Consider the following 23,124-nt stretch of genomic DNA (forward strand, 5'->3'; position numbering starts at 1 on the left):
TCCCCTCACAGCATCAGCAAAAACCATCCAGGGGGGTGTTTTAAAAATCCAACGCCACCAGATTACTATCGTAATAACACGGGAACAATTCATATAATCTCTTGTGAAATTGAATTCAACATACATCGTAAGTTGCTATTCTTGTTGGTGATTAATTTATATTTCACGAGTTACGCGTACGAATTCATTTCAAAATACGAAATTTAATGAACCCCGCCAAATCCTGCGCAAAGTGGTTCAGCCCTTGAGGTCACCGGAAGTTGTTTAGCTGCCATGTTTGGTTGCTTTGTTGTAGGCTTCTACTAGGTTTCCTACAGAATTAGTAAGTGTGGAAATGGAGCCGAGCTGGAGTACGTTTCTTTTTCAAGTAAGTTGTCTCTTTTGGAGGGAAACCGGAATAGTCCGTAAAACAACCGTAGAATTGCAAACGGCTTCATATCTTAGTGGTAAATCCAGTTTTTAAACGATTAATGTCAAGAACAAGTAACCAAGCAAAACAATGGTATATGAATCCAGGCTTCCAGCTGTGAGGCTTGGGAATGACGCTAGAACAAAAAATCTAATCTCTCCAAGCATTGTTTGAAAAGCGGCATGTTTTCTTACCCCGACGATCTTTGGGTATTTGCGTTTAATACTTCGACAGCGTTTGTGATTCCTTGTTTTTTTAAGTTTGTTTGCCTAGCCGGAGCCAAACATGCGGGATCACTTGGAGTGAAGCAGGAGACGCCACTGCACCGTTACAATCGAGACAGACCTGTTTTTTCCCCCCTTTGACTGAAGGCTTTGATCAGGCGCCGTGGGATAATGAGATGTAACGCTGCGACATGTTTCAGTGTAGCGTGGATAACAGAACACGCATTGTAGATTTGGCAAATCTCTGGTTAAGTGTACACAGAGGTTTTTAGCTGCTGAGATTTACTAACGGTGGTTCTCAAGTCCGCGGTGAACTTTCCGCCTGCTCCAGCCGGTTCGACACTAACTAGCCAAGTAGCTAACGATGTTCGGGCTACCTTAATTACACTCGCTGGCTAATTTAGCTTAATGTGGGCGAGGCTGCCATAATGAGCTTGCAAAACTAACGTTACAAGACTTGACGACCAGCGCTGTGCAGATTCTCTGCTTATTAACTAAGCTATTTATTCTGGTGACCGTGGTGGAAAGGAATTCAAACTATGCACACAACATCAGCTAACACTAGCAGCGAAGAGGCGCATTTGAAATTAGCAACGGCGTTACGAAATGAATAAATGCGTGCTGGGAAGGAAAGCGAGTGCTGCGGTTTAGAGTGATATCTGTCACGGTTTAGTGAATTTCAATATGTGCTAAGAATGAAGGCTATTGTTCACTCTTATTTGTGAGCTTCTCAATCGCATGGCCTTCTAGGCTACAAGAAATGAGCTCGGGAACATGGAGCAAATGAGTTTTGTAAGGATAAAGATTTAATGTTTTACAGTTGAGTCCGTTGTTGTGTAACCCCAATGCAATATAAATATATATATTTTTAGTTTCCATTCTCAATACGCACCATTATTCCAGGTTTACCACTATTCTGCGGTCTCTTGTGTATTTCCAGTGCTTAAAATTAATTTTTCGCCTTGACTCAACACTTCAGTGGGTGTTGCAAAGTTCTCCTCGTGGGAGGAACTTCCCAGTAACTTCAGGATCATTCCCAAATATTACTTTTCAGTAAACGCATCAAATCTGCATTTGAAACTTTATTTTATTCCAGGTTTTAATGATCAGATGAAGGTCTAGAGTTAAACCTGCTGCAGTAGTTGGTGCTGCAACCTTTGTCTAATAGTAATATATTGTGTAATAAATAAATATGTTAATGACAACGGGGGAAAAAAACAGGATATGTGAATAGAAGTGCACAATTTAAAGTTTTCATGCTAAAGAGCCACTTCTCTTTTTAAGTCTTCTAAAGTGTGGATAAAACTGATCATTAATGCTCTGATTAAGCTTTTTGTTTTTTCCTGAGTTTCTGATAATTTGCTCTGCTGTCGGAGTGGTCGTTCATTCACATCTTTGCGTACTATTTCTTCATAATTGAAAAGGCAGACAGACAATGTCATTTGTCATGCAGTATCTGGCGTCTAGCCAGAGGCCCTGCGTGTATTATGTACCTCACACTGTTACTGTGTCAGTTTCATGTAAATCAGTGTGCGTTTAAATTCAGGCTCCTGGAACACTTTGAAGCATTTTTTTAAACTTCATTGTTTTTCAACACATTATAGTTTGTTTTTTGTAAACAAGAAGTTTATATGAAAATTGGTGATATTTTCTGAAAAGCTTTGTCAGGTGTTTTAAATGACCAGTATTGTTGCGTAAACCAGCTTAAATATTACCAGCTGTATATCCTCCTGTCAGATAAATGCGCAATGTGGGGAAAACATGTTAAAAAGAGGGCAGGGGTGGGGGGGGGGTCCAGTGTTTGTGAGGCTACATTCAGGAAAATTGGTGAATCATGTTGTTTTCAGCACTCTGAATCTGGATGTGTGAAGTGTTACACTAATAACCCTTTTAGGTAAGTGAGAAAAGTTATAACGCAATCCTTGTGTACACGAAACTCAGTTTTGGCTTTCTCCAGAAACTGCAATAGCCACTCAGAAACCCACAGTGAAAATGAATGCTTTATGGTAAGTGGAAATTGTGTAAAAGATTCTTTGTTTCTGTTTTGCCCTATTTTACCAAAACATTCAGATGCCAAATCTCAGTAACAAAATGACACTCATCAGATGAATAGACTGTACTGAAAATATTACATTTTTCAGTAATCACATTGAATTGAAATAATACCCAACTTACATGACACTGAAAGAGTGTGCATAAGCGTGGTGTTAGTGATGGATGTTATCAAGTATCACTAACTCCCAGTGTTTGTTTTGCTTAAAACTGGACCTTCATAACAAACAACCCCTTTTGAAATTGCACAATTACTGTTTATATAAAACATGTTTTGGATGCTCTTGCTAGAGCTTTAGATTTGGTAGTCACTATCATGTATTTTTTTTCTCTCTCTCCTCCAACGTGCACAGTATTTTGCTTGTCGCTGCCCCCCCCTTGTTATTATGTTACATATATTACTTTTTTTTTTTTTTTTAAACAAAGGTAATATGTTACGTATATTACTTATTATTACCTTTGTTTAAAAAAAATATTGAGGCTTGTTGGTGCCGTCGAGAATCAGTTCCATGTGTTTTACTGCTCATATGGAAGGTTCATGTTTTTACGGTACAATATAATTCTGGTCATTTTGACTGAAATGAAAAGCACAGGTCTGTAAAATGGGTTACATCAGAAATGCAAGGTATATCTGCTTGGCTATTTTTGTAGATGTTTAGGCGTTTCGTAGTTTTTTGGGTACATTGTATTTTTATGGTGTTTTTAAAATGTATCTATTTATTTTGACAGATGTTTTGTCTTGATGTCACAGTGATTGCTCATTGTAATACAGCACACCTATTAGCTATAGGGGTGTTAAATGAAGAAGACTAGCCAATGTTGAGTGTGTCCTTAAAGGTTTGTTCACTCTTAGTAGAACACAAATATCTGTACGAAAAAATACGCCTTAACCAAATGAATCCCTGAAGTACAACTTTTTGGGATCATTAAAAAATAAAAATTAGGGGATTGACAACATTTCAGAAGTTTGCCCACTAAGCAAACTAGACGGCAGCCAAAAACATTCAGAACTTGAAAGAAGGACCTAGAAAAAAAACTCAAAAATTAGATGTGCTCGAAAAGCAAATTATGTAATTAGAAGTTTTGTTTCTTTCTCTGCCCCCCTTTTCATCCCTGTCATCAGTTTTTGCCTGTGATGGAAAAATTGAGATTTCGGCAAGCAGCTGTAGTGTGGCACAAAAGACTAAAGAAAGACGGCGCATAATCTAACTCAGACCATGAGCGCAATTCAAGCCTACAGTGGCCCATGGAGCCATCAGGACACTCCCTCCATTTTGATGTTATTTATGAGGGAGCAGCCCCAGTTGTCAGAGCGCATTTGTGTCAAAATGGTCAGAGCTGCATGAAGGCACAGCAGCTTACAGGCCCTGCACCTCTGCATAGAGGGCCAGGCTGTCTGCACTGGCTACGTCTGCTGTTCACAAGCTTCACAAAGGGGGGGGGGGTTCACTGCTAGTACCCCACCTCCCCCCTCCAACCCAAACATAAAGCTCTCCCCACCCCTGGTGTGCCAGTGGATGGGTTAGCATTGGCATGATGATGACTAATCCTGGAAGGTGGCAAGTGTAAGCAGGTGCTCAGACAAATGGATGGGTGGCATTCTCCTCGAGTTCCCAGGTCCCATTGCATATGTAGGAATGGCGGCTAGTTTAGCTGAGTAGTGTGTGGATAAACAATGTCCCCGTCCCATGAATAGATGAGCCAAATCAATGAAGATGAGCATACAAAGATCCCCTGCTGAGGCCCGAGTGCATCACTGCTCAGATTTGTGTCTTTCACAATAGGCTAGATGACATAAGGAGGACATTGTGAGGTTCATTTTTCTTTTCTGTCCCATCTCCTCTTTTGCAACTTTTTTTCTTGGCTAGCCTTCTTCGATGGATGATTGAACCTCAAAGAGAAAGGTCAAGTATTTCAGCTTGCTTTTCTCGCTGGTGGTTGACAACACCGACAGAGTAGTCCTGAGTGTGTCCATTCGCTGAAAAAACGGTGTTAACTGTGTTTCTTTTCTTTTTTTCATATCTGGATATATGAAAAGAATGAATTGTTATGAGAAGTGTGATAGATTTTTTTTTTTTTTTAACTGAATTAAACTCCATTGATATTTATTGTGATGTCTTTTTTTTTTTTCCTTCTTTTTTTTTTTAAAGAAAATAAGGCAGCCGGATTTCATACAGCTTCCACTATCTCCATTCTGCCCCAAGTACACCCAAACAGTCATGGATGATTTTAGCTGGTCACAGCAATGGTACAAAACTCAAATTGTGTCTGATCCATTTAGTCAGGAAATTTGATTACTTAAATGAGTGAAAACCCAGCTTAGCATCTTGTTGCTATTGCTAATTACAACCAGCCATTTCATCCCATTTGTGCTGCGGCAGTAGCTGGCATTGGTTTGTACTTGCAGATCCCCAGGGGGGATCAAAGCAGTTATTCCAGATGTAAAGTTTTATTTAGTCTGTTGCCCTTTATTTTCCTGTCGTTTAACTCCTTTACTTAACCATACTTCTGCTCCATTGTGTATCCCAAATCAGCCGGGTACCTGAGATGATGGCCTGCTCTTTAGGAGCCTTCTTGGTAGTTAAACTGCGCTCTGCTACGGCTCTTATTTGGTATGCCTGTTTTGCAGTCACATGATGAATGTGAGCACCGTCATGATGGTATCCTTTTTCATCCAGCACATTTGGATTCTTTTGCATTAGTGGCATGCGGCACCAGCCTCATTAATAACCTATCTAGTTCTTATTTTGTATTCTGTAACAGATTACTAACACATATTGTGTTTATTGAGTTGTCAGAGTTTCCAGTGAGGGTACACCTGGCTTCAACGCTTTTTGTTTCTTGGTCATTATTAAGGTTTTTTTTGTTTTCTTTAGATTATGGCGACTTTATATTTTTCTCTCACAGTTGTTATCATCATTATTATTATTATTATTATTAAATCTTTAGTATTATCTTTAGTGCCTTGTTACTTTTGTTTTATAAGTAGAAGTCTAGTATTCATCTTCATTCAACCAAAACCCCCTGTGTTTGATTCATCAGCAGGCCAATGAAGCCCTCCACCACCAGCACCAGGTGGCCCAGAACAGCCTGCTACCACTTCTCAATGCAGGAGCTGAACAAGTTGACCAGAAGCCTGTCCTGCCTATCCAAATAGACCAGAAGCCACCTGCCAATGCTGCTGAGCTTCTCAAAGACAATGTCGCCAGCGGAGGTGGTCAGCGGCTTCCAGTGCCTGTGATAAAGAAAGAACACAAAGGCAAAACACCTTTTGTCTGCGGCTACTGTAACAAGGCCTTTCGCGACAGTTACCACCTGCGACGTCATGAGTCCAGCCACACCGGTATCAAGATGGTTTCACGTCCAAAGAAGACAGCCCAAACAGCCCCCACCATGGTCCCCATGATCGGCACCATGCCACGAGAAAACAACGGCAACTCTTCCTACATCTCCACAGTAGCTGGCATCCTCTCCACAGCAACAACCTCTGTTTCCTCAGGCACAAGTATCATGACATCACCTGCAATGGGCAATGTGCCGCAGCAAAATGTCCCGAAGAAACCTGCCAAACCTGTCAAGAAGAACCATGGATGTGAGATGTGCGGCAAAGCCTTTCGCGACGTATACCACCTGAATCGTCACAAGCTGTCCCATTCAGACGAGAAGCCTTTTGAGTGTCCCATCTGCCAGCAACGCTTTAAAAGAAAGGACCGCATGACCTACCATGTTCGCTCTCACGATGGGGGTGTCCACAAGCCCTACGTATGTTCTGTGTGTGGAAAAGGCTTTTCCAGGTAAGGATCAGGTTTTTGTCCTTTGATCTGTAAGGAAACTAGTACAACAGTCATCAATAGTTCAACTCCACTAGATTGACTGATAATGCTGCTGTCAGTTTTTCCCTTCAGTTACTCACCTGTCTGTATTTCTTAATTCTACACCTAAATTGTTCAGTATGTCTCTAGTTAAAAATGAATTTTCCACATTGAGCATCTCCAATGTGAATTTGTTTTTCCAATATCCTGCCAAACAGGTCTGTCATAGGGATTCAGACTGACACAGGAATTCCATAGGGAGATAAGATTACTGTTTTAAATTACAATCATTTAGCTCATGAGGTGCTGGATGAAGTTTTAGTCTCTGTTAGATAATGGCATAACATTCTTTATTATACAGTACCACCATGCAGATAATAGATGGTCTAAATGTCATTTTGAGATAAAAACCCCAAACAAAAAATAATTTGCACTTATAAGAAGAACAAGAAGTCCTAAAAACATGTTATGGCCACCAAGGTCTCGAAGATGTTTGAAACAACCTTACCTTGTTGTGGCAGATGGTTTCCCACAAGCATCCATTTTGTCAGGCTTCAAGCTTGCTTGCAGATAAAACCACAGTAGCTTGGACCCATTAGCTTACAATAATCAACTACTGGCAGCTGCAAGAGCATTTCAGCTGTGATGAAAGTGTGTGAGATAACAACAAGAAGTGTTTGTTGGTTCAAAACCAAAGTGAAGTCTTGCCTTTGATATGGAAAATGTCCATATGAAGATGTGAAGAATACCAACTTAGTAGTCTGCTGCTTGGGGGGGGGGGTTTTGTTTTGTTTTTTTTACTACAGCTGGTCTCCTAAAGCAGGAGCTGTCAGTTTATTGACAACTTTAGATGAAGAACAGCCCTCAAATATGGAGCAAGAAATGAAGTGCTTTAGGTTTTATTTACTGGAGTTCTCCAGCTAAGCTAATCGGCCTGTCCACAAACTTGACAAAGTGTTCTCCAGGGTAACTGGGAATCCCTCCTTGTTGTTGCACTAGCCACTAGTTTGTTTGGGATGAGTTTACTTAGGTTGTCTGTGGAATTGTGAATCTGAGTGCACTAAGAAGCTAGTAGCACTCCTCGTGTGTACATGTGATCAGTCTTTCAAGGGGTTTGGTAGGCAGTGAGAATGTCAGCCACACTGATAATACAGAATGGCACAAGAAAATAGTAAACTGATGAGAAAATGGCGCTGTTTTTACAACCCTTCTGCTCTATTCCTGTGCTTTTAATCAACAACTAACAAGGCTACTATAAACAGGAAATGTGCGTCTGAGAGCTAATTTATTCTTATGGGAGGGGAGACAAAAAGTAATTTCACCCTCTGGTGATTGCATTCTGGGGTCATAGGGAAAAGTCCTGACTTGTCTATGCAGAATTTCAATAAATAAATAATGATAAATACATTCTAACAACCAGTCTTTTATGAATGTGTCCTTGGCAGTCTACAAATGGCTTCTGCTAAGGAATCATGCTTAATAGACTGAAGTATTAAATTTTACCATCTTTCATGCATGCAGTTGGTTTTGAATGCAAATGCTAGATTCTACATATTTCATGCTTTACCAAAGGTACACTGAACTGCTACCCAACAGCTTGTACATTTGTAAGTGAATTATTCACGTCATGGTGTTTGGAATAGTCAGCCGCACTGTGATTTTTATATAGAGCCAATATATGTCAATCTAGTGTCCGTGTTGCTCCAACGTGGCCCTTTTTTTTTTTTTTTAATGTTTATTGCTGGGGTTAGCAGTTTAGACTTGTACTTGTAATGACCCCCCACGCCATTTCAACCACATGTTTAAAAAGTCGCACATGGAAGAGCACCAGTGAAGTACCAAAGGAGGGGGAGGCGTCACTTGTCACTTTGCAGTTCCCGCCAGCATGTCACAGACTCTTTCCCCTGGGAATTCACTGAACCATGCGGTAATGTTTAGGTCAACACATTTAACATGAAGTAATGACTTTAAGAAAGTTTAATAGTGACATACATTTAAAATTTTGTTAAAAGCCAAGTGTTTGTTAAACCTGATGTGTACATAAATCAGTATTGATTTAGCATAAAGTCGTGATAACATAAAAAAAAAACAAACAAACAAACAAAAAAAACCCAGCAAGCTGTGTGCCGCAATACACAGCTTCAACAAAAACATCAGCAGTGTACCCTGGCCAAGCGGTAACATTAGCACTGTGCTGTGTAGGGCAATCTCAGGCATGCCTCCAACATGGTGACGTCGGGCAGCGATTCATCAGCATACTGGAAAGTGAGAATGAGGACTGAGTAACAGGGCACTGAGTCACTGCCACTCAGCCAGATCTGTAGACAGGCACTGTCTGGAGTCTGCTCTCCTCATCAGTGGGGCAAGGGAAAAAAAAAAATCTTTATTCCGGTTCATGGCACCCATGAGAAGATCCTACTTGACTCCTCTGATTTTATTTTAAAAGAAGAAAAAAAGAAAGGAATCCAGCAGCATGAAACTTTCCGGTTTGGAAGCAGCTGCCAAAGCAGTAGTCCTTGCTCACTCCATTATGGCACTTCTAACATGATTCAGCTCACAGCTTCACTAGAACTGACATGCTGACAGAGGAGGATCAGTGCCACGAAGACGTTTGTGAATGTTGGCCTTTCGCTGTAAATCTCAAGCAGTTTTCCTGTGAACTTTGCAAATTATATGTATGTTTGTTTGTTTTTTCAGCTAGTTTGACATAAAAACACATTATGAAGCTTTAGTTTAAGCTTGAACACTTGGAATACAGAAGACAAGTTTCAGCAATTTCTTAATCCAGTTTTCAGTGTTTTTTTTTATTGTGTAATACAAAGGTATATCAGTACAGTCATGGTGTAAGTAAATATTAAGTGTTCTCAAATCCCCACTTAAAGTTCTATAACAAAGCATGTCTTGCAATTAAAAAAGGAGCAATATATATCTTCTCTATATGCTCAGTTATAATGGTTTTCCCTTAAAGGCAGTTTTTAATACCTATAAATATACAAATCATATTTTGGCACAGTTACATGCTCTTATCAGAAACACAAGTCAGCACAGCCATGGATTATTGTTGTTTGTTGAACAACAGTTGTGCCATACGTGGTCGTCTTCTAATCCTCAGAGAGAGATGCAAATTCAGATTAGGACTTGTGTTAAGAAGTATCAAGAAAATTCCTGGAACTTCACATTCATGTCATTTTCATATATATGTAATAACAAGGATGTTAGGAACTAAGCACAGCAATAATAATCAAACTGTCAGTTTATTCAAATATCATGTCAAAAATGTCCTTTCTTTTCATTGTGTGTGTGTTCAAAAGTAGGTCAAACAAATTTACGCACGATTGATCATGGAGAATTAACTGCCATTGACTGAATTTTTCGGGATTTTTTGTGCCCATCCCCTCATTATCTAAGTAAACAGAGCACATCCGTACGCTTCTGCACTTGTAATGCATGTTAGGCTTTTCACTTTATGCTTGTGCACGTCCATGATGCGCCTTTAGTAAATTATAAGCACTTGTATGTATTGTAACAACATATAGGTTTGGTTAAATCACAAGCAAAATGTCAAATGAATATGGTGAAGTCTTTTAAAAGTGTTAGCAGACATTATACCAGCCCTACAACTGGTAGCCATTTTTTATGTAGCTTTTTGTTGGGTTACAGAAACCATATTATAAATAAATCTCCACACAATGAAGTACAAATTGTCTCATCTATATCTAATGGAACTCAAATGCATCGTCTTTAAATTTTAACCATGTTTTTGTTGTCATTTTTATCTAGGCCAGACCACTTGAGCTGCCATGTGAAGCATGTGCATTCCTCAGAAAGACCGTTTAAATGTCAAGTAACGGTGAGAAAAATGGCTACTTGCAGCTTGTTTTGTTTTTTTTAATCATTTTTAATATCGTGATTTCACTGCACTGACCTTTTACCCCATCTGCTGTGCGACACCAGGCCTGTACCTCTGCTTTCGCCACCAAAGACAGACTCCGTTCCCACATGATTAGACATGAAGGCAAAGTCACCTGTAGTATCTGCGGAAAGATGCTCAGCGCAGCCTACATCACCAGTCATCTGAAGACTCATGGGCAGACCAACTTTAACTCCTGTAACAAAGGTTCGTCACACACTGGGAGCAAATACAGCAGCACCATAGGGCCGTGCATTTAAAAACAATGGAGACCAATCCCTGCATATTGCCTTTGCATTACTGTAAGCAATAAGGGATAAAGGCAGTAATATCGTACAGGCTGTGAGTTTGCCAGAGCTTCAAGTGGAGAGCATTTTTAGAAAAATGTGGTTTTTGAAACTAGCTCAAACCATCTAAGGCGTTGTCCTAAAATTTCATGCTCTTCTCTTTTGTAGCTTTTTGCAGCCTTTTTCAAGAGTGCGGACTTTTTAAAAAAAAAAAAAAGTATTAAATGCCAGTCTCTTTATGTATTAGCAAGAATCATTTTGTTGGTCACCATACCGCTGCAGCTGTCATAAAAGCTGTCAACCTGTACATGTTGAGCACCACTGACCAGTGCTGATCCTCGCTATTGCTGTAATATTTGTGCAAGTGCAAGATAATGGTGTTTATTTTGTTTTTGTTTTTGCTAAATGCTGCAAAGCTAAGTAAAATGCTTGTTCTTGGGTTTCTCCAGACGGTAACGAAGTCTGCAATTCTGCCTCAGCCACACCTGTGACCATCTCTGCCCCCATCACTTCAGCGATGAACCGGGGCAATGCGAACAACAACAACCCCGTCACCATCGCCGCACAAATGAACATTAGCACCAACACGGTCAACATCACATCTCCAGTCAGCCTCCAGCACCCTGTCACCATCACCGGGCCCGTCAACATCGCCTCCGTGAACATCCCGGCAACCGCGCCTATGAATATCGCCCACCCTGTCGCGATCACAACCCCGATGCCTATGAATATAGCCGGGCCGCTCAACATCGCCATGAGGCCAGTGGATAGCATGCCTTTTCTCTCCCAAGTCTTGCCTTCATCCCCACCTTGGTAAAAAAAAAATAAATAAATTAAAATAAAATAAAAGATAAAAAGGAGGGAGCGAGGTGAACTGGCCAAGAAGAAAGGGAAAATGAAGTGAAACAAGAGACTCCTGTCCTCACAGTTGAACCTCGGGCTCGGCTCTTTCTCACCTAGAACAGCGCTCACTTCTCCGAGCTCTGAAGTGAATATTTACACGAGCTGTGCGGCCAGTAGGAGCTCACCAAGTCCCAGCTGTGTCCCAACCGAGGTTAAGTGACTGGCATGGGACGCAGAATAAGAGTAGAATTTGAGTAGGATTTATCTTGAAATCAGGACAGCCGTAAGACTTAGTGTAGTCAGTTAGAACGATGAAACTGTGATTTGTATTATGACAAATGAGAGGATTCCTCATCCTCGAGGACTCCTTAGGAAAATACATCAGTGCTTTTTGTAAAAGGGAGATGGGAAATGAACTGAAGCAATAACTATAAATTGCTGTATTTGATGTTTTACAAGTTCTCTCCCAAAGTCTCTGGGTGTTACTTTGTATATTGTTTTTTTTTTTTGTTTTTGTTTTTTAACTATAGCCTGCTAATCACTATTTAATGTTATAGGAAATGAGTCTAGTAAAAGGGACAGCAGCTTCCACTTGCATGGAAGAATATTTTTTCACATTGCTATAGCATTTCTTTTGTATTCTCAGATAATAGGTATGCTCTTGAGGTACACTGACTAACTTGTACAGTTGACATAGTAATGTATTTTCCACGTCAGCATTTTAATTTTTGCTTTTAGCAAGTGGATATCAAGACACTGTCCTCTTGACTATGAAATATTTCTATTTTGTTTTTATATGTATGGACACACAAAGTTCTGTTTTTATTTTCCTATTTGTAGTGTTAATTTTTTTTTGTTTTCTTCATGAATTCAGAATGGAACGAATCTTGCACTGAAAGCATATCCTGCATACAGGTGAACAGCAGTATTATTGAAGATCAAAGTGGCGTCTCAGTGTTTTTTGCAGCAACAGCAAGCACTTGAGCACCATCTAGTGGCTGATTGTGGAAAGCCTTGCAGTGAAGCTTTTTCAGGCTGTTACCCGTCACCATGGTGGTGACTAAACGTACTGCTCAAAAAACAAAAAAACCGAGGGAACACTTGAACAATTTTTAACTTTTAAAATTTCGAATCCAACCCTCAAAGTGTTGGTGATTTTGATTACACAATGGATGTCAGTAATGTTTTTCAAACTGAATGTTTCATTAATCAAGGTCTGATTTTAAGTCTCACCTTATTTTTATTTAAAGCAGCATACTTTTGGCTGACTCTTCTGCACACTTTTACTTTTTTTTTCCTTTCTTTTTTTTCTGTTACATCCCCAACCATATGCTAAGGATGCTTCGCTCAGGAAACGTATAGAAAAGCCCCATTACTCATGAACGCGGTTCTTTTTATACTGATATCTACCACGTGTCATGATTCCTCTCCATGTAACTTTTTGGATTCCCTAAAAGATTTGGCATCGTGGGGTTTGACTTCAGTGAGGAAGAAGTTGTCCAAGACTTTTTTTTTTTCTTTTTTTTTTAAATAGCCGTCCATTTAAAATGATAAATGACTGTACAATGGAATACATGCTGTTTACCTTTTTAAATTTCCTTTAAAGTCTCAGTCTGCATAGGTACAGTATGTGGCTGGGAACTGTTTAATCAAATGCAAGTTTGTGTCCACTGAAACAACAGGACGAGACTGACAATGCATGACCCCGAACACTGTAGCTGTTGACCTGTTTTTTTTTTTTTGTTTGATTTTTGTTTTTAGTGAATGCCATGGTATCTCAGCAGTGTTTCAGCTCTTCTGAGTTGACAGAGTTTATACTGAAAAATGCAATATGCATGTTTGTCCTTTTTTCTTTTTTTTTACCCCCCAAGTTTTGTTTTAAACAAAATATTAGTCTAGCGTTTTTGTTTTTTTATTTTTGTTATATTTACGTAGATACACTATAATAGCCTGTTTGCCAAATTTGAAACCATAATGATGTGATAAACTGAATATTTCTGGTGGAATTGAACATCTCTTTATTTTTAAGGAAAATGGTTAATTGGAAATTCCAGGACACTTGTGAAAGCAGTTGAATGTATATCTTTGTACAAAACTATTTTAGTTCCAAGGATAAGGTAGTTACAATAGATGTGAAAGATAACCTTTTTTATAAATTTTTTGTATTAGAACATTAACATTGATAATTTTGTATATATGAGACACTAGGCTTTCTGACTAGCAGAAAGGTCAAACATTCCTACATTTTTTTTTAAATGTACGTTTGTCAGATTATTACATAAACATGCGCAATGTTATGTGCCTTTTATTTGGGTTGTCTAAATAAAAGAAAACTATCAAATGTGTTTATGTATTAAGTGTAGTTCAAAGTTAAGACAGCACTGTAACTACAAACATATCAGGATTTTAATGGAACTTATAACCCTCCGTGCTGCTGATTATCCTTTCCTTTTCACTCGCCACACCCAGGACTAATTATTGCTAGACCTGTTGAATCAAGAAATCACTTAAATAGAACCCGTTGGACAAAGTACAGTAGGCTAAAGAATCTAACAAAACCAACAACAAAAAAAAAACAGCATGCCATGATCTAAGGAAACAGAAACAAAAACACTGACATGTATTAGTCTGGAAAAGGCAACAAACTCATTCCTAAACCTTTGGGACGAACCTTTGGGGAGATTCATTGTCCCTGGAACAGTGGTGAACGTTCCCAGTAGTCGGCAGCCTACCAAAATTATTCCCAAGAGCACATCGCCGACTCATCCAGGAAATCAGAAAAGAACCCAGAGCAGCGTCTGAACTGCAGGCCTCACTTGTCTCAGTTAAGGTCAGAACATCTTGATGATCCGAGTCTGTTGAGAAAATATTCTGAGGCAACTAGACAAAAATGTAACTTTTTGGATTGCCTCCCATTACATGTGGGGTCAAACTAACACAGCATTTAATTAAAAATTAAAAGAACATCATACCAACAAACGCGCGGTCTCTGAATTAAAAGAACTCGGCAAATAAGAGGGGGGCAAAATTCCTCCATGACAAACATCTAATTGCAGTTTTTGCTGCCAAAGGTGGCACAACCGCTTTAGGTTTAGGGGGCAGTTACTTTGTTATCTAGTGCCAGGTAGGTTTGGGTAGTTTATTCCCTTAATAAATAAAATCATTTAAAAACTGCAGATGAACAGTACCTGAAAGTCACATCGTCAAGAAATAGGAAAAATAGAGATTAGAGATTCATCTGTCCCTTCAGTGAACAGTAGATGGATCAACTTAAGCCTCATCAGAAATGGCTTCGGTAGAAGAGTGGCTCATTCACTCATTAGCGCTTCATCAGCATTCACCATTGTTAAAGAAGGGAAATGGGGCAGAGGTAGGCCATTACACCAGAAGAGCTGTATTAAATATACACATTCAAGCTCAAGATTGTACAAACTCTGTTTTTGCTTTATATGAAGTATTTCCACATATATTTGCTCATGTTTTAGTAAACCTATTCCCCATTTTCCTAGCAGCATATAAGAAAATGTGGGCCTGAGCTTTATAGCCTCAGCTAGTTTCCCTAGATTTGATAGCATACACACAGTAGCTGTGCACACAATGACAAAGTTGTTTATCCGTTCTAAATGTTTCTCACATTTGCATTCAAATACATGTTTGAAAGAGTTTAAATCTAATATTTCACAAAATAAGAAAGGTTTCTGAATTCAGCAAGAATGTAGATTTGTATAAACCTTTTGTGTAACATATATTAACATTTGCAAGCCACTGGAACTCTATATACTTTAAGTGAAGTAAGATTTTGAATATTTTTAAAATAATAGTTTATCTAAAAAAAAAAAAAAAAGTTGAAGGATGACTCCATACAGGGTCAGACTGGATAATAACTCAACTGTGTCACAGCCAACAAAATTCAAACCAGACCAGCTGTGGTACTGTAGTTATGATTACTGTTGGTAACTTATTATGTGTTCTCACTGTGATGTGCTGTAAAAACGGTTTTGACTGTTGGAACAGCTCTTTCTGAAACAGACTGGCCTTCACATGTTGGACACACAAACACACACACACACACACACAAAAATCATGTTTCATTCTTAGATAATGTATTCTTTGCATTGCTAGCTGAAATGACTGAATTGGGTAAGCTGTTCCACCAGCATGATTACCAAGCAGGAAACAAACCGAGAGGCTGGTTGGAGCAGGTGCTGTTAATCAACCATGAAAGCCATCAGCCCAACACATGCTCTGTTCAAGTGTTTAATGTCCACTGCTGGTGTGTGTGAAACACAGACTTTTAATGTTATTGATAATGACTGCTTATGAATATGCATATCCTTTCATGAGATCTAATTTTCTTGATTTTATCCCATGGAAGTTCTTTAACACTCCATAACATGTGATCTTTTTAACAGATGTCCAGCAGATGGTGGTGTTGGCCACTGTGTGGAGTGGAGAAATCAGCTGCAGTTCACTGCTGTGTCTTACTTCTTTATTCACGTTGTGATTCATCCAGTCACATCAAACAGTGTGTACATAGGTCTGTATTTGAAAACATTGTTTTAAAATTACATTTATTTACCAAACCGACAGCCAGAGTGATAGTAGCTGGTTTTTGTTTTGCTTTATTTTATTTTGCATATTTTTCTTAAATTTAGTTTTGCTTCAATTAGTTTGCAGGGTGAGTTTTCTTATTTTAGCTTCCATTTTTTTAAGTGTTCAGTTTACTTTTATTATTTTCAGTATTAGTTTAAATTTCATTTATAAGGGACTAAAAGTGAAGGCATTTCCTATACATTTGTTCTTTGTTATTTTAGTTAGTTTCCTAAGTGCATCATACCATTTGAGTGTGTTTTTCTGACACTGTAAAACATACTTTTCTGTGACCCACAATTAATCGAAATGCTGTTGATGGACATATTTAAGAACTGTAAAATTAGTTCTTAAAAATGGTCCTGAATTTGAATAATTCTCACTGATTCTTTCAAAATAAAATGGAGCAACTGAAATTCACCTCTTAGCTAATGTAAAATGTTGGTATGTATAGTTAGCTTTAAAAAAAAATCAACAAAAGCAAAAGCAAAGCATTTTTCAGAGTACCAAAGCAGATTTATGACTGTCACCTTTTTTTTAACTGACCCAAAATTTTGAATGCAGTATTTATAACTAAAGTAATGAAAGTAGGAAGCACACAGAAGACTGCATTTCTGGATAAATAAGAGCTAAAAACTAAAAAGTTTCCACTGGGAAGTTGTGTAAAAAATACCAGTAAAAACAGCAATCAGTGATGATCAAATTACTTAAAACCTGCTTGCTGTAAATATCAAAAGACTGGAAAGTTACAAAATTCTTAAGAATGAGTTTCCCACCAGTGGAACATCTCACAGCTAATTATCCTAAATAGAAACAGGACTGGGTGAAATAACAGAGGAGCTCCCAGAGCTTTTCCAAAGTAAAACTGTGGAGTGGGTCATCAAGTTGTGAAGGCTTTGTGGGCACATAGGCCAACAATTTAAAATTTTATGGACGCTTAAAGATTTTATCATCTACAGAAGTGTCATTAAAGAAGAAAATCTGGACTGAAAGGCTAAAAAAACTCATACTGAATTGATCCTTCAAGTTACAGTAAAACTGAAATCTTTTTTAGGAAATCACAGAAGTTGCATTCATGGATAAAGAGAGAGACCATCTGGCTCAATAGCCAGCATCTGTGACGGTATCTGCGCACATGGTATGAGTAATTTGTAAATCTGTGAAGGTCCCATTAATCCTGTGAACAATATATACAGGTTTGGGAGCCACATATGCTGCCATTCAGGGAAGAACTTGCTTATTTCAACAACACAATACCAAACCACACTTTTACGGGACACAACAACAAAAAGACCTCATGGTGAAGGAGTTCAGGTGAACTCTCCTGCCCGTAATCCAGAAACTGTTAGCTAATGAAAACATTTATGATTGGATAATTACTACTGGGCTAAATAAATAGCCTGACTTGTGATGTTTTGTCTCACTGATGTAAAAATCGCGACTGTGCAGAATTATAGAAAATTCTTAAGGGTTTACAAAGCTATGTGCACCTGGGATAAGTATCCAAACAGTGCAATGAGACAAGTGTCTTGTTAGCTGTGCTGCAGGCCTCGTGGGCAGGCTTTCCAGGTCAGAGGTCACGGGTCTTAAATGCTCTTTTTTGGGCTCACCCTCTGAAGACCTGAAGGGATGCCTGCTGGGAATCCTTGCTAGCAAAGGAGATGGAATTAGATTGTCTACGGTCTAATTTAATCTAAAGCCGGGAGCTCCGTGCCGCGTGTTGTGTCTTGGCTGTCCAATAGTACAACAGTTTAAAGGGCTTAAGAGACCATGAGGCTGGGAAAGGATCATGTCGTCCTCAGCTCTCTGAGTTGTGTCAAGCGAGCTGACCGTTGTGCTTATGCTCCACTCAGATACTTGTGGGATTTCTTACATGATGTACAATGTTATTTCTGAGGTCAATGGCCAGTTATTTTCAAGTATCATTTAAAATGGAAACAAAATCTTGGGGAAAAAAACTGCAGCAAAAACAGAACACGGAGAGGAAGAACAAATGGTGAGACTGATTTTTCTTTTTTTGTTGTCCTTAGCAATATGGTACATGTTTCATGAGAAAGAGTGCACATGAGGTAAAAAAAAAAAAAAAAACTGCTCAAAATTCACCTTTTTGTCATATGTGAGTTTAACAGTTATGTCCCCTACAAAGACACAGGATCCAAAAATAGCTGTCATTATATTTCGAAACACAGAATAACCATCTTTTCCATTTTGCTCGGTGTGTTTGATTACTAGAGCATGTCCTCGAGAAGAGAAACTTTTAGCATACTAGTATTGTTTTCTTTGTAAAGCCCTTATTACAATGATCCCTCTGTTACCGCTTTGTAACTTGATTTTGAAGGCAGAGAGGAGCTGAAATTGGCGTGGTGTCCTGCTGGCATTTCATCATCAAATCTGTGCTGTTAATACAGCAAGGCTGAATTCACAAAGTGGTGGACCAACAACAACAATAGCTTGAGAGTGAGACTTTGTGCCTGTTTCATTCCATTACAGCAAGGCTCTTACATGTACTTCTAATATATTTGTGAGAAAGTTACAGTGCCGCCTTGAAAAGATAAGACAATTCAACAAGCTGCTTAGTTTAATCGACTTACATTTTAATATTTCATATAGCAATCTAAGCTTGTCGGATTTCCTAGTAAGTCTCTTTTGTGTTTCAGTCGAGATTTAGGTCTGTCCAACTTGACATGTGTTGTTTGTGAGTAAATATTGATTAAACTTCAAACATAAAGAGACTACTTATCAGCGTCACCTTTCTCAACCCATGATTCTAAATTTAAAGAACTCGCTTATACTGTATGTGCATTAATAAACATAACATTTTAATACAGCCGGGTTACAGATTATTTTAAGCCGAACCAAAGTTGTTCATTTTGACTTTAATAGCTTCAAGTGACTTGAGGCTGACTCAGTGGTGTACCAAAACAGCCAGAGTGAGGTTTCTAATCCCTCTACTTGGTTTTTCACTTCTGCACTGTCTGATTTCTATGTGCTACCATGTGCGGCTGATATTTGGACTGGTGTAATTTTTTTTTTTTTTTTTTTTTTTTTGCCAGTGTAAGACACAGTTACATTTTCCCTGCAAATCAGAAGAGGAGAAGAGACAGACAGATGGAGGAGAAGGAACACAGGGCTCCATGAGAAGTGACTCACGTTCCATTGTATAATCAGGGTATATTAAAGGAAGGAACATCACACCCTCATTGCAGCAATAAGCCATGTGTACTGCTACTTAACGGTTGTGGAAACCTGCAAATTCATCCCACCCCCACAGATATAATATGCACTGTCCTGATATGAGGACAGACGACCTACCTCGGCTTCGACTTTGCAGTAACAAATTGTTATTCCTTCATTTCTGCCTCCATGCATCCTATGGCTTTCGATGCTCTGTGAGGACGACAATAAAATCACTTTTTTAGTCTCATTTGTGCCAAATATGCATATAAAAATGTACTAAATATGCACATACCCTTTATTCTCTGGGTGTAAAACTCATTTTTACTCAAAGTACACCTTGTATATTTCACTACATGCAGTTATGATGTCGTCTACAGTCTGTGAGCTTGATCTGATGAGCTGAGGATTCAGCACTGATTCACAGTCTTTAAATAAATGTAAATACAAGGAATACGGGAATATACTAGTCGGCACTCTTGTAATCATATTGCTAAATTTCCTATCCAAATAGTTCTTCTGGTGCATCAGCTTTGCTCCACACAGTATAATGACAGTGTATGGAGCTGCAAGTGAGGTGAAAGGTGGTGATTATTCTTGGTGTCCAAAGCTACTCTGGAATTGCCCTGCCTCTCTGTACGGATCTGCAATCAGAATAGAAAAAGTGGGAGTATGCTGAGGCCTGGACATCCTCGTAGCACCACAGCAGTATATTCTGCATTATTTTGCAGTTCCTTTATTATCTGCTTTGCTGCCAAAAAGCGATTTCCACTATTTGCTAAAATGACCTGCTGGCCTATAATCTGTCAAACATATCTATCATGAATGGTGTCAAGTCATTTTGAAACACAAAGATCATTCCTGTTACAAGGTAGGAGCTATACAAAGTGATTTACATAATCTTAATTTATCCAGATACATTGGTGATTTTAGGCCTATTTTTGGGGGGTGGGGGTGGGGGGTACTTAGCATCCCTAAATTGCACTAAAAAAATCACAGTAGTAAAGTAATATTCATGTTTTTTTGGTATTACTGAATGGATACCAATGGATATCTGTTGGAGTGGGTGCAGGTTACAGTTAACACAGATTTAAATGTCCACAGTTGTTGATGTCGTGATGTTACAGTGCAGTCACACTGAGGTTTTTAAGTAGAAGTAAGAGATAAGTAGTTGCGTAAGTAAGATGGACTGTCTTTATGTGGTTAAGAGACTGAAACAGCACATTTCTCCTCTCACTCGCTTTTCTACAAATAGTTCTTTAACTTACTTTGAAAAATTCTGGGGAACATCATTGAGCCTAAAGGCCTTTACACAGACACGTGTACTGTATGCATTACATTATGATTGGAGGCTGACCCCCCCCCCCCTAAAGGTTTCATCCTAGAATCGCCCCTGCATTTAGGCTTCTCTACCTGTGACCCTGCATACCTATCTTCTCCCAGCTGAAAAATGGTCACAGTAGGAGAAGCACGGACATTTAAAACAACAAAAACCCTGATAAGTGCCAGTAAGCCACGTGACAGTGGATCAGCCTGCAGTATATCAAAACAATTTAATGCAATTAAGCCGTCGTTAATTGTATTATTAATTTTTCCTACCCTGCAATACAACAAAAAATAAATTAAAATAATAGGAGGACACCCGGATGAAGCCAAGTTACTTTAATACTTCTCAAAACCTTCATTTTCTTCATTCGCTTTCTTGCGTGAGCAACTAACGAACAACAGAGGAGTGCACGTTGGTGTAACCGATATGACTTCATTTCCCAGATTGCACCGCGCTCCATGATGTTCCCAACAGCTGACAGACGGTGGAAGCCTCTGTCAGAGCTGTGTCGGTGGAAGCTTTGAGTATCCTCTCAGTCGAGCCTCACTGGACTTTGGACCCGGGTCACCGTCGAGCACCTTATTTTGATCTCTGTCAACATTTTTGTTTGCACGCAGGGCTTCCATTTCTTTTCTTTTCTTTTTTTTTTTCTTTCTTTTTTTTTCCAGATTCGGAGCTGGGGACAATTGCTGTCAGCTAACTTCCACAATAGGTCGCTGCGTCGCCGGACTGCTGCATATGTTTGATTTATTTTTATTTGACATTTTTTTAGCTTAACACTTTGACTCCAGCCCTTCCAGCCGTGCCCAATGCCGAGGAATGGATAGTGTGTCTGCTAAAGGCGGAAAGATGGTCGAGAGTGATGAGCAGCCGGAGAGGGATAGCGGCGGTGGCGCAGCGATGGCCGCGCTACATCAGTGCGAACTGATCCAGAATATGATTGATATCTCCATCTCCAGCTTACAGGGGCTACGCACCAAATGCGCCGCTACCAACGACCTCACACAGCAGGAAATACGAACTTTAGAGGTAATGAGCTTCCCCCTCTCCTCCTCCTCCTGCTCCCGAGTACGGGCTCCGTGCATAAGCCCCGTCCGGAGATAGAAAGCAGTATAGCCAAATTGCGGAGTCATGAAGCCCCAGCGCTATGTCCGCCTCCCAGGCTGAATATTGGCTGAGGCGCCCTATCAGTGTCAGTGAGCCGAGCACATTTTGTCGCTTTACGGGCTACTGCTGGCTCGCTGTGTAGAGGTGACTCAAAAATAAACATAAAAAAAACAATAAAAGGAGCTCATAATGAAGTTTTGCTTTGTCCCGTTGGGTTTTACTATCCCTCTAGAATATTCCAAAGAAGAAGATCTTTATTTGCCCGGAGCTCCTTGGATAGTTCCCAGCACCGTGCCGTGCAGCTGCATTGAGCCCGGCCTCATGGCACACATTCAATAGCCACTCACGGCTGTTATTTATATAGATATATGTATATGTTCGTGTATGGCGCTCTGCACTTGGTTTTGCCTCCATACAGTGGGGCCTGTGAGACAAATACAAATGTACGACGCGATCCATGTGGTTACCCCCCCTCCCCAACCTCATCCAGCAGGCAAAGGCTGGTGTGCTGCTGCTGCTGCTGCTGCTGCTCTCCTGCATCTGGATGCAGATTCACCTACGTCGTGCGGGGATGACTTGACATTGCTTTGCGCGTTGCTCTTTTGGAGCAACATACCCTACTATAGCAGGCGGCACGGTGGAGAAGTCATGCCTGGTGGCGTGCAGGCGTCAGCACAGGACGCACGCTATATTGCTCTCACTTCGCATGTTTGAGGAAAATTCAAATGAGGGACGGGGGAGTGCGTTTTTTTCGGTTTACCACATAATGATAACTGATACATGCGAAACAGGGTTATACATATAGCTCTCTTCTGCAGTCGTTTCAACAAAAGGGCCAGTTTTGTTTTGTTTTTTTATCTCAGGCCTGGATGTTGCTGAGGAGGGTGATGGGAAGAGGAGGGGGTGCTGTGGCATATAAATGGCTGATACAGACAGTATATTTTGATGAGGCTTGGAGATGTGGAAAACAGTTGAATATTACAAGTTCAAAGCCTTCAAATGTCACAGTGACTTCCTGGAGACATAATAGATGATGGGGGTTTTCTGGTTCATGGTTTATTTAAAGCCTTGTACCTTAGCTAAAAGGAATACTCACTCCTGATTGGCTAGAGGCTATCAATTATCCATGTCTCCTTTATTTCTGTATAACCAAACACCCCGTGAACAACTGGGCTGTTGCCCTACATTTAAAAAAAAAGTATTGCTTTCTTTTCAGCCTCACAGTGATATAATGAGCTAGTTTTTAGAAATACTTAGCGCGGTCCAGAATTGCTGCTAATGAAGGAAGAAGCCCCTTAAACGACAGGTTACACTGTGTCCGTAACCTCTTTAGAATCACAAATACAAATATCACCAGCAAGGCCTGGGGGGGGGGTAATAATTTACCCA

General features: G+C 39.6%; 2 protein-coding genes across 11 annotated transcripts in view; both read left to right on the forward strand.

Annotated features, from left to right (window-relative positions):
- Positions 1–275: 275 nt before the first annotated feature.
- vezf1a (vascular endothelial zinc finger 1a) lies at positions 276–13,845 on the forward strand. 2 transcript variants are annotated; one of them, XM_063485962.1, is made up of 5 exons: positions 276–367; positions 5,728–6,479; positions 10,278–10,347; positions 10,452–10,614; positions 11,144–13,845. In XM_063485962.1, the coding sequence occupies exons 1-5, from the start codon at positions 335–337 to the stop codon at positions 11,509–11,511; spliced, it is 1,386 nt and encodes a 461-aa protein (XP_063342032.1). In that variant the 5' UTR covers positions 276–334; the 3' UTR covers positions 11,512–13,845. The 2 variants fall into 2 exon arrangements, with proteins under 2 accessions (XP_063342032.1, XP_063342033.1); XM_063485963.1 differs by lacking the exon at positions 276–367 and adding an exon at positions 4,827–4,933.
- Positions 13,846–17,923: 4,078 nt separating this feature from the next.
- ksr1a (kinase suppressor of ras 1a) overlaps positions 17,924–23,124 on the forward strand; it is a 29,727-nt gene continuing 24,526 nt past the window's right edge. For 5 of the 9 annotated variants that reach the window (XM_063485562.1, XM_063485567.1, XM_063485565.1 and 2 more), the window contains exons 1-3: positions 17,924–18,123; positions 19,181–19,296; positions 21,401–21,657. In XM_063485562.1, coding sequence (XP_063341632.1) covers positions 21,448–21,657 — 210 coding nt within the window. In that variant the 5' untranslated portion in view covers positions 17,924–18,123; positions 19,181–19,296; positions 21,401–21,447. Of the gene's footprint in view, positions 18,124–19,180; positions 19,297–20,326; positions 21,658–23,124 lie in introns of those variants that run through there. The other 4 variants (XM_063485563.1, XM_063485570.1, XM_063485564.1 and 1 more) reach the window with 4 other exon arrangements.

The sequence above is a fragment of the Pelmatolapia mariae genome, linkage group LG10_11, assembly GCF_036321145.2.
Source record: "Pelmatolapia mariae isolate MD_Pm_ZW linkage group LG10_11, Pm_UMD_F_2, whole genome shotgun sequence".
NCBI lineage: Eukaryota > Metazoa > Chordata > Actinopteri > Cichliformes > Cichlidae > Pelmatolapia > Pelmatolapia mariae.

Excerpts from the sequence above, each read along its gene's own strand:
- vezf1a (XM_063485962.1), top strand. The coding sequence starts at position 335 with ATGGAGCCGAGCTGGAGTACGTTTCTTTTTCAA. Across the intron at positions 368-5,727 it reads GGAGTACGTTTCTTTTTCAA|CAGGCCAATGAAGCCCTCCA; the intron begins GTAAGTTGTCTC and ends TTGATTCATCAG. Across the intron at positions 6,480-10,277 it reads TGTGGAAAAGGCTTTTCCAG|GCCAGACCACTTGAGCTGCC; the intron begins GTAAGGATCAGG and ends ATTTTTATCTAG.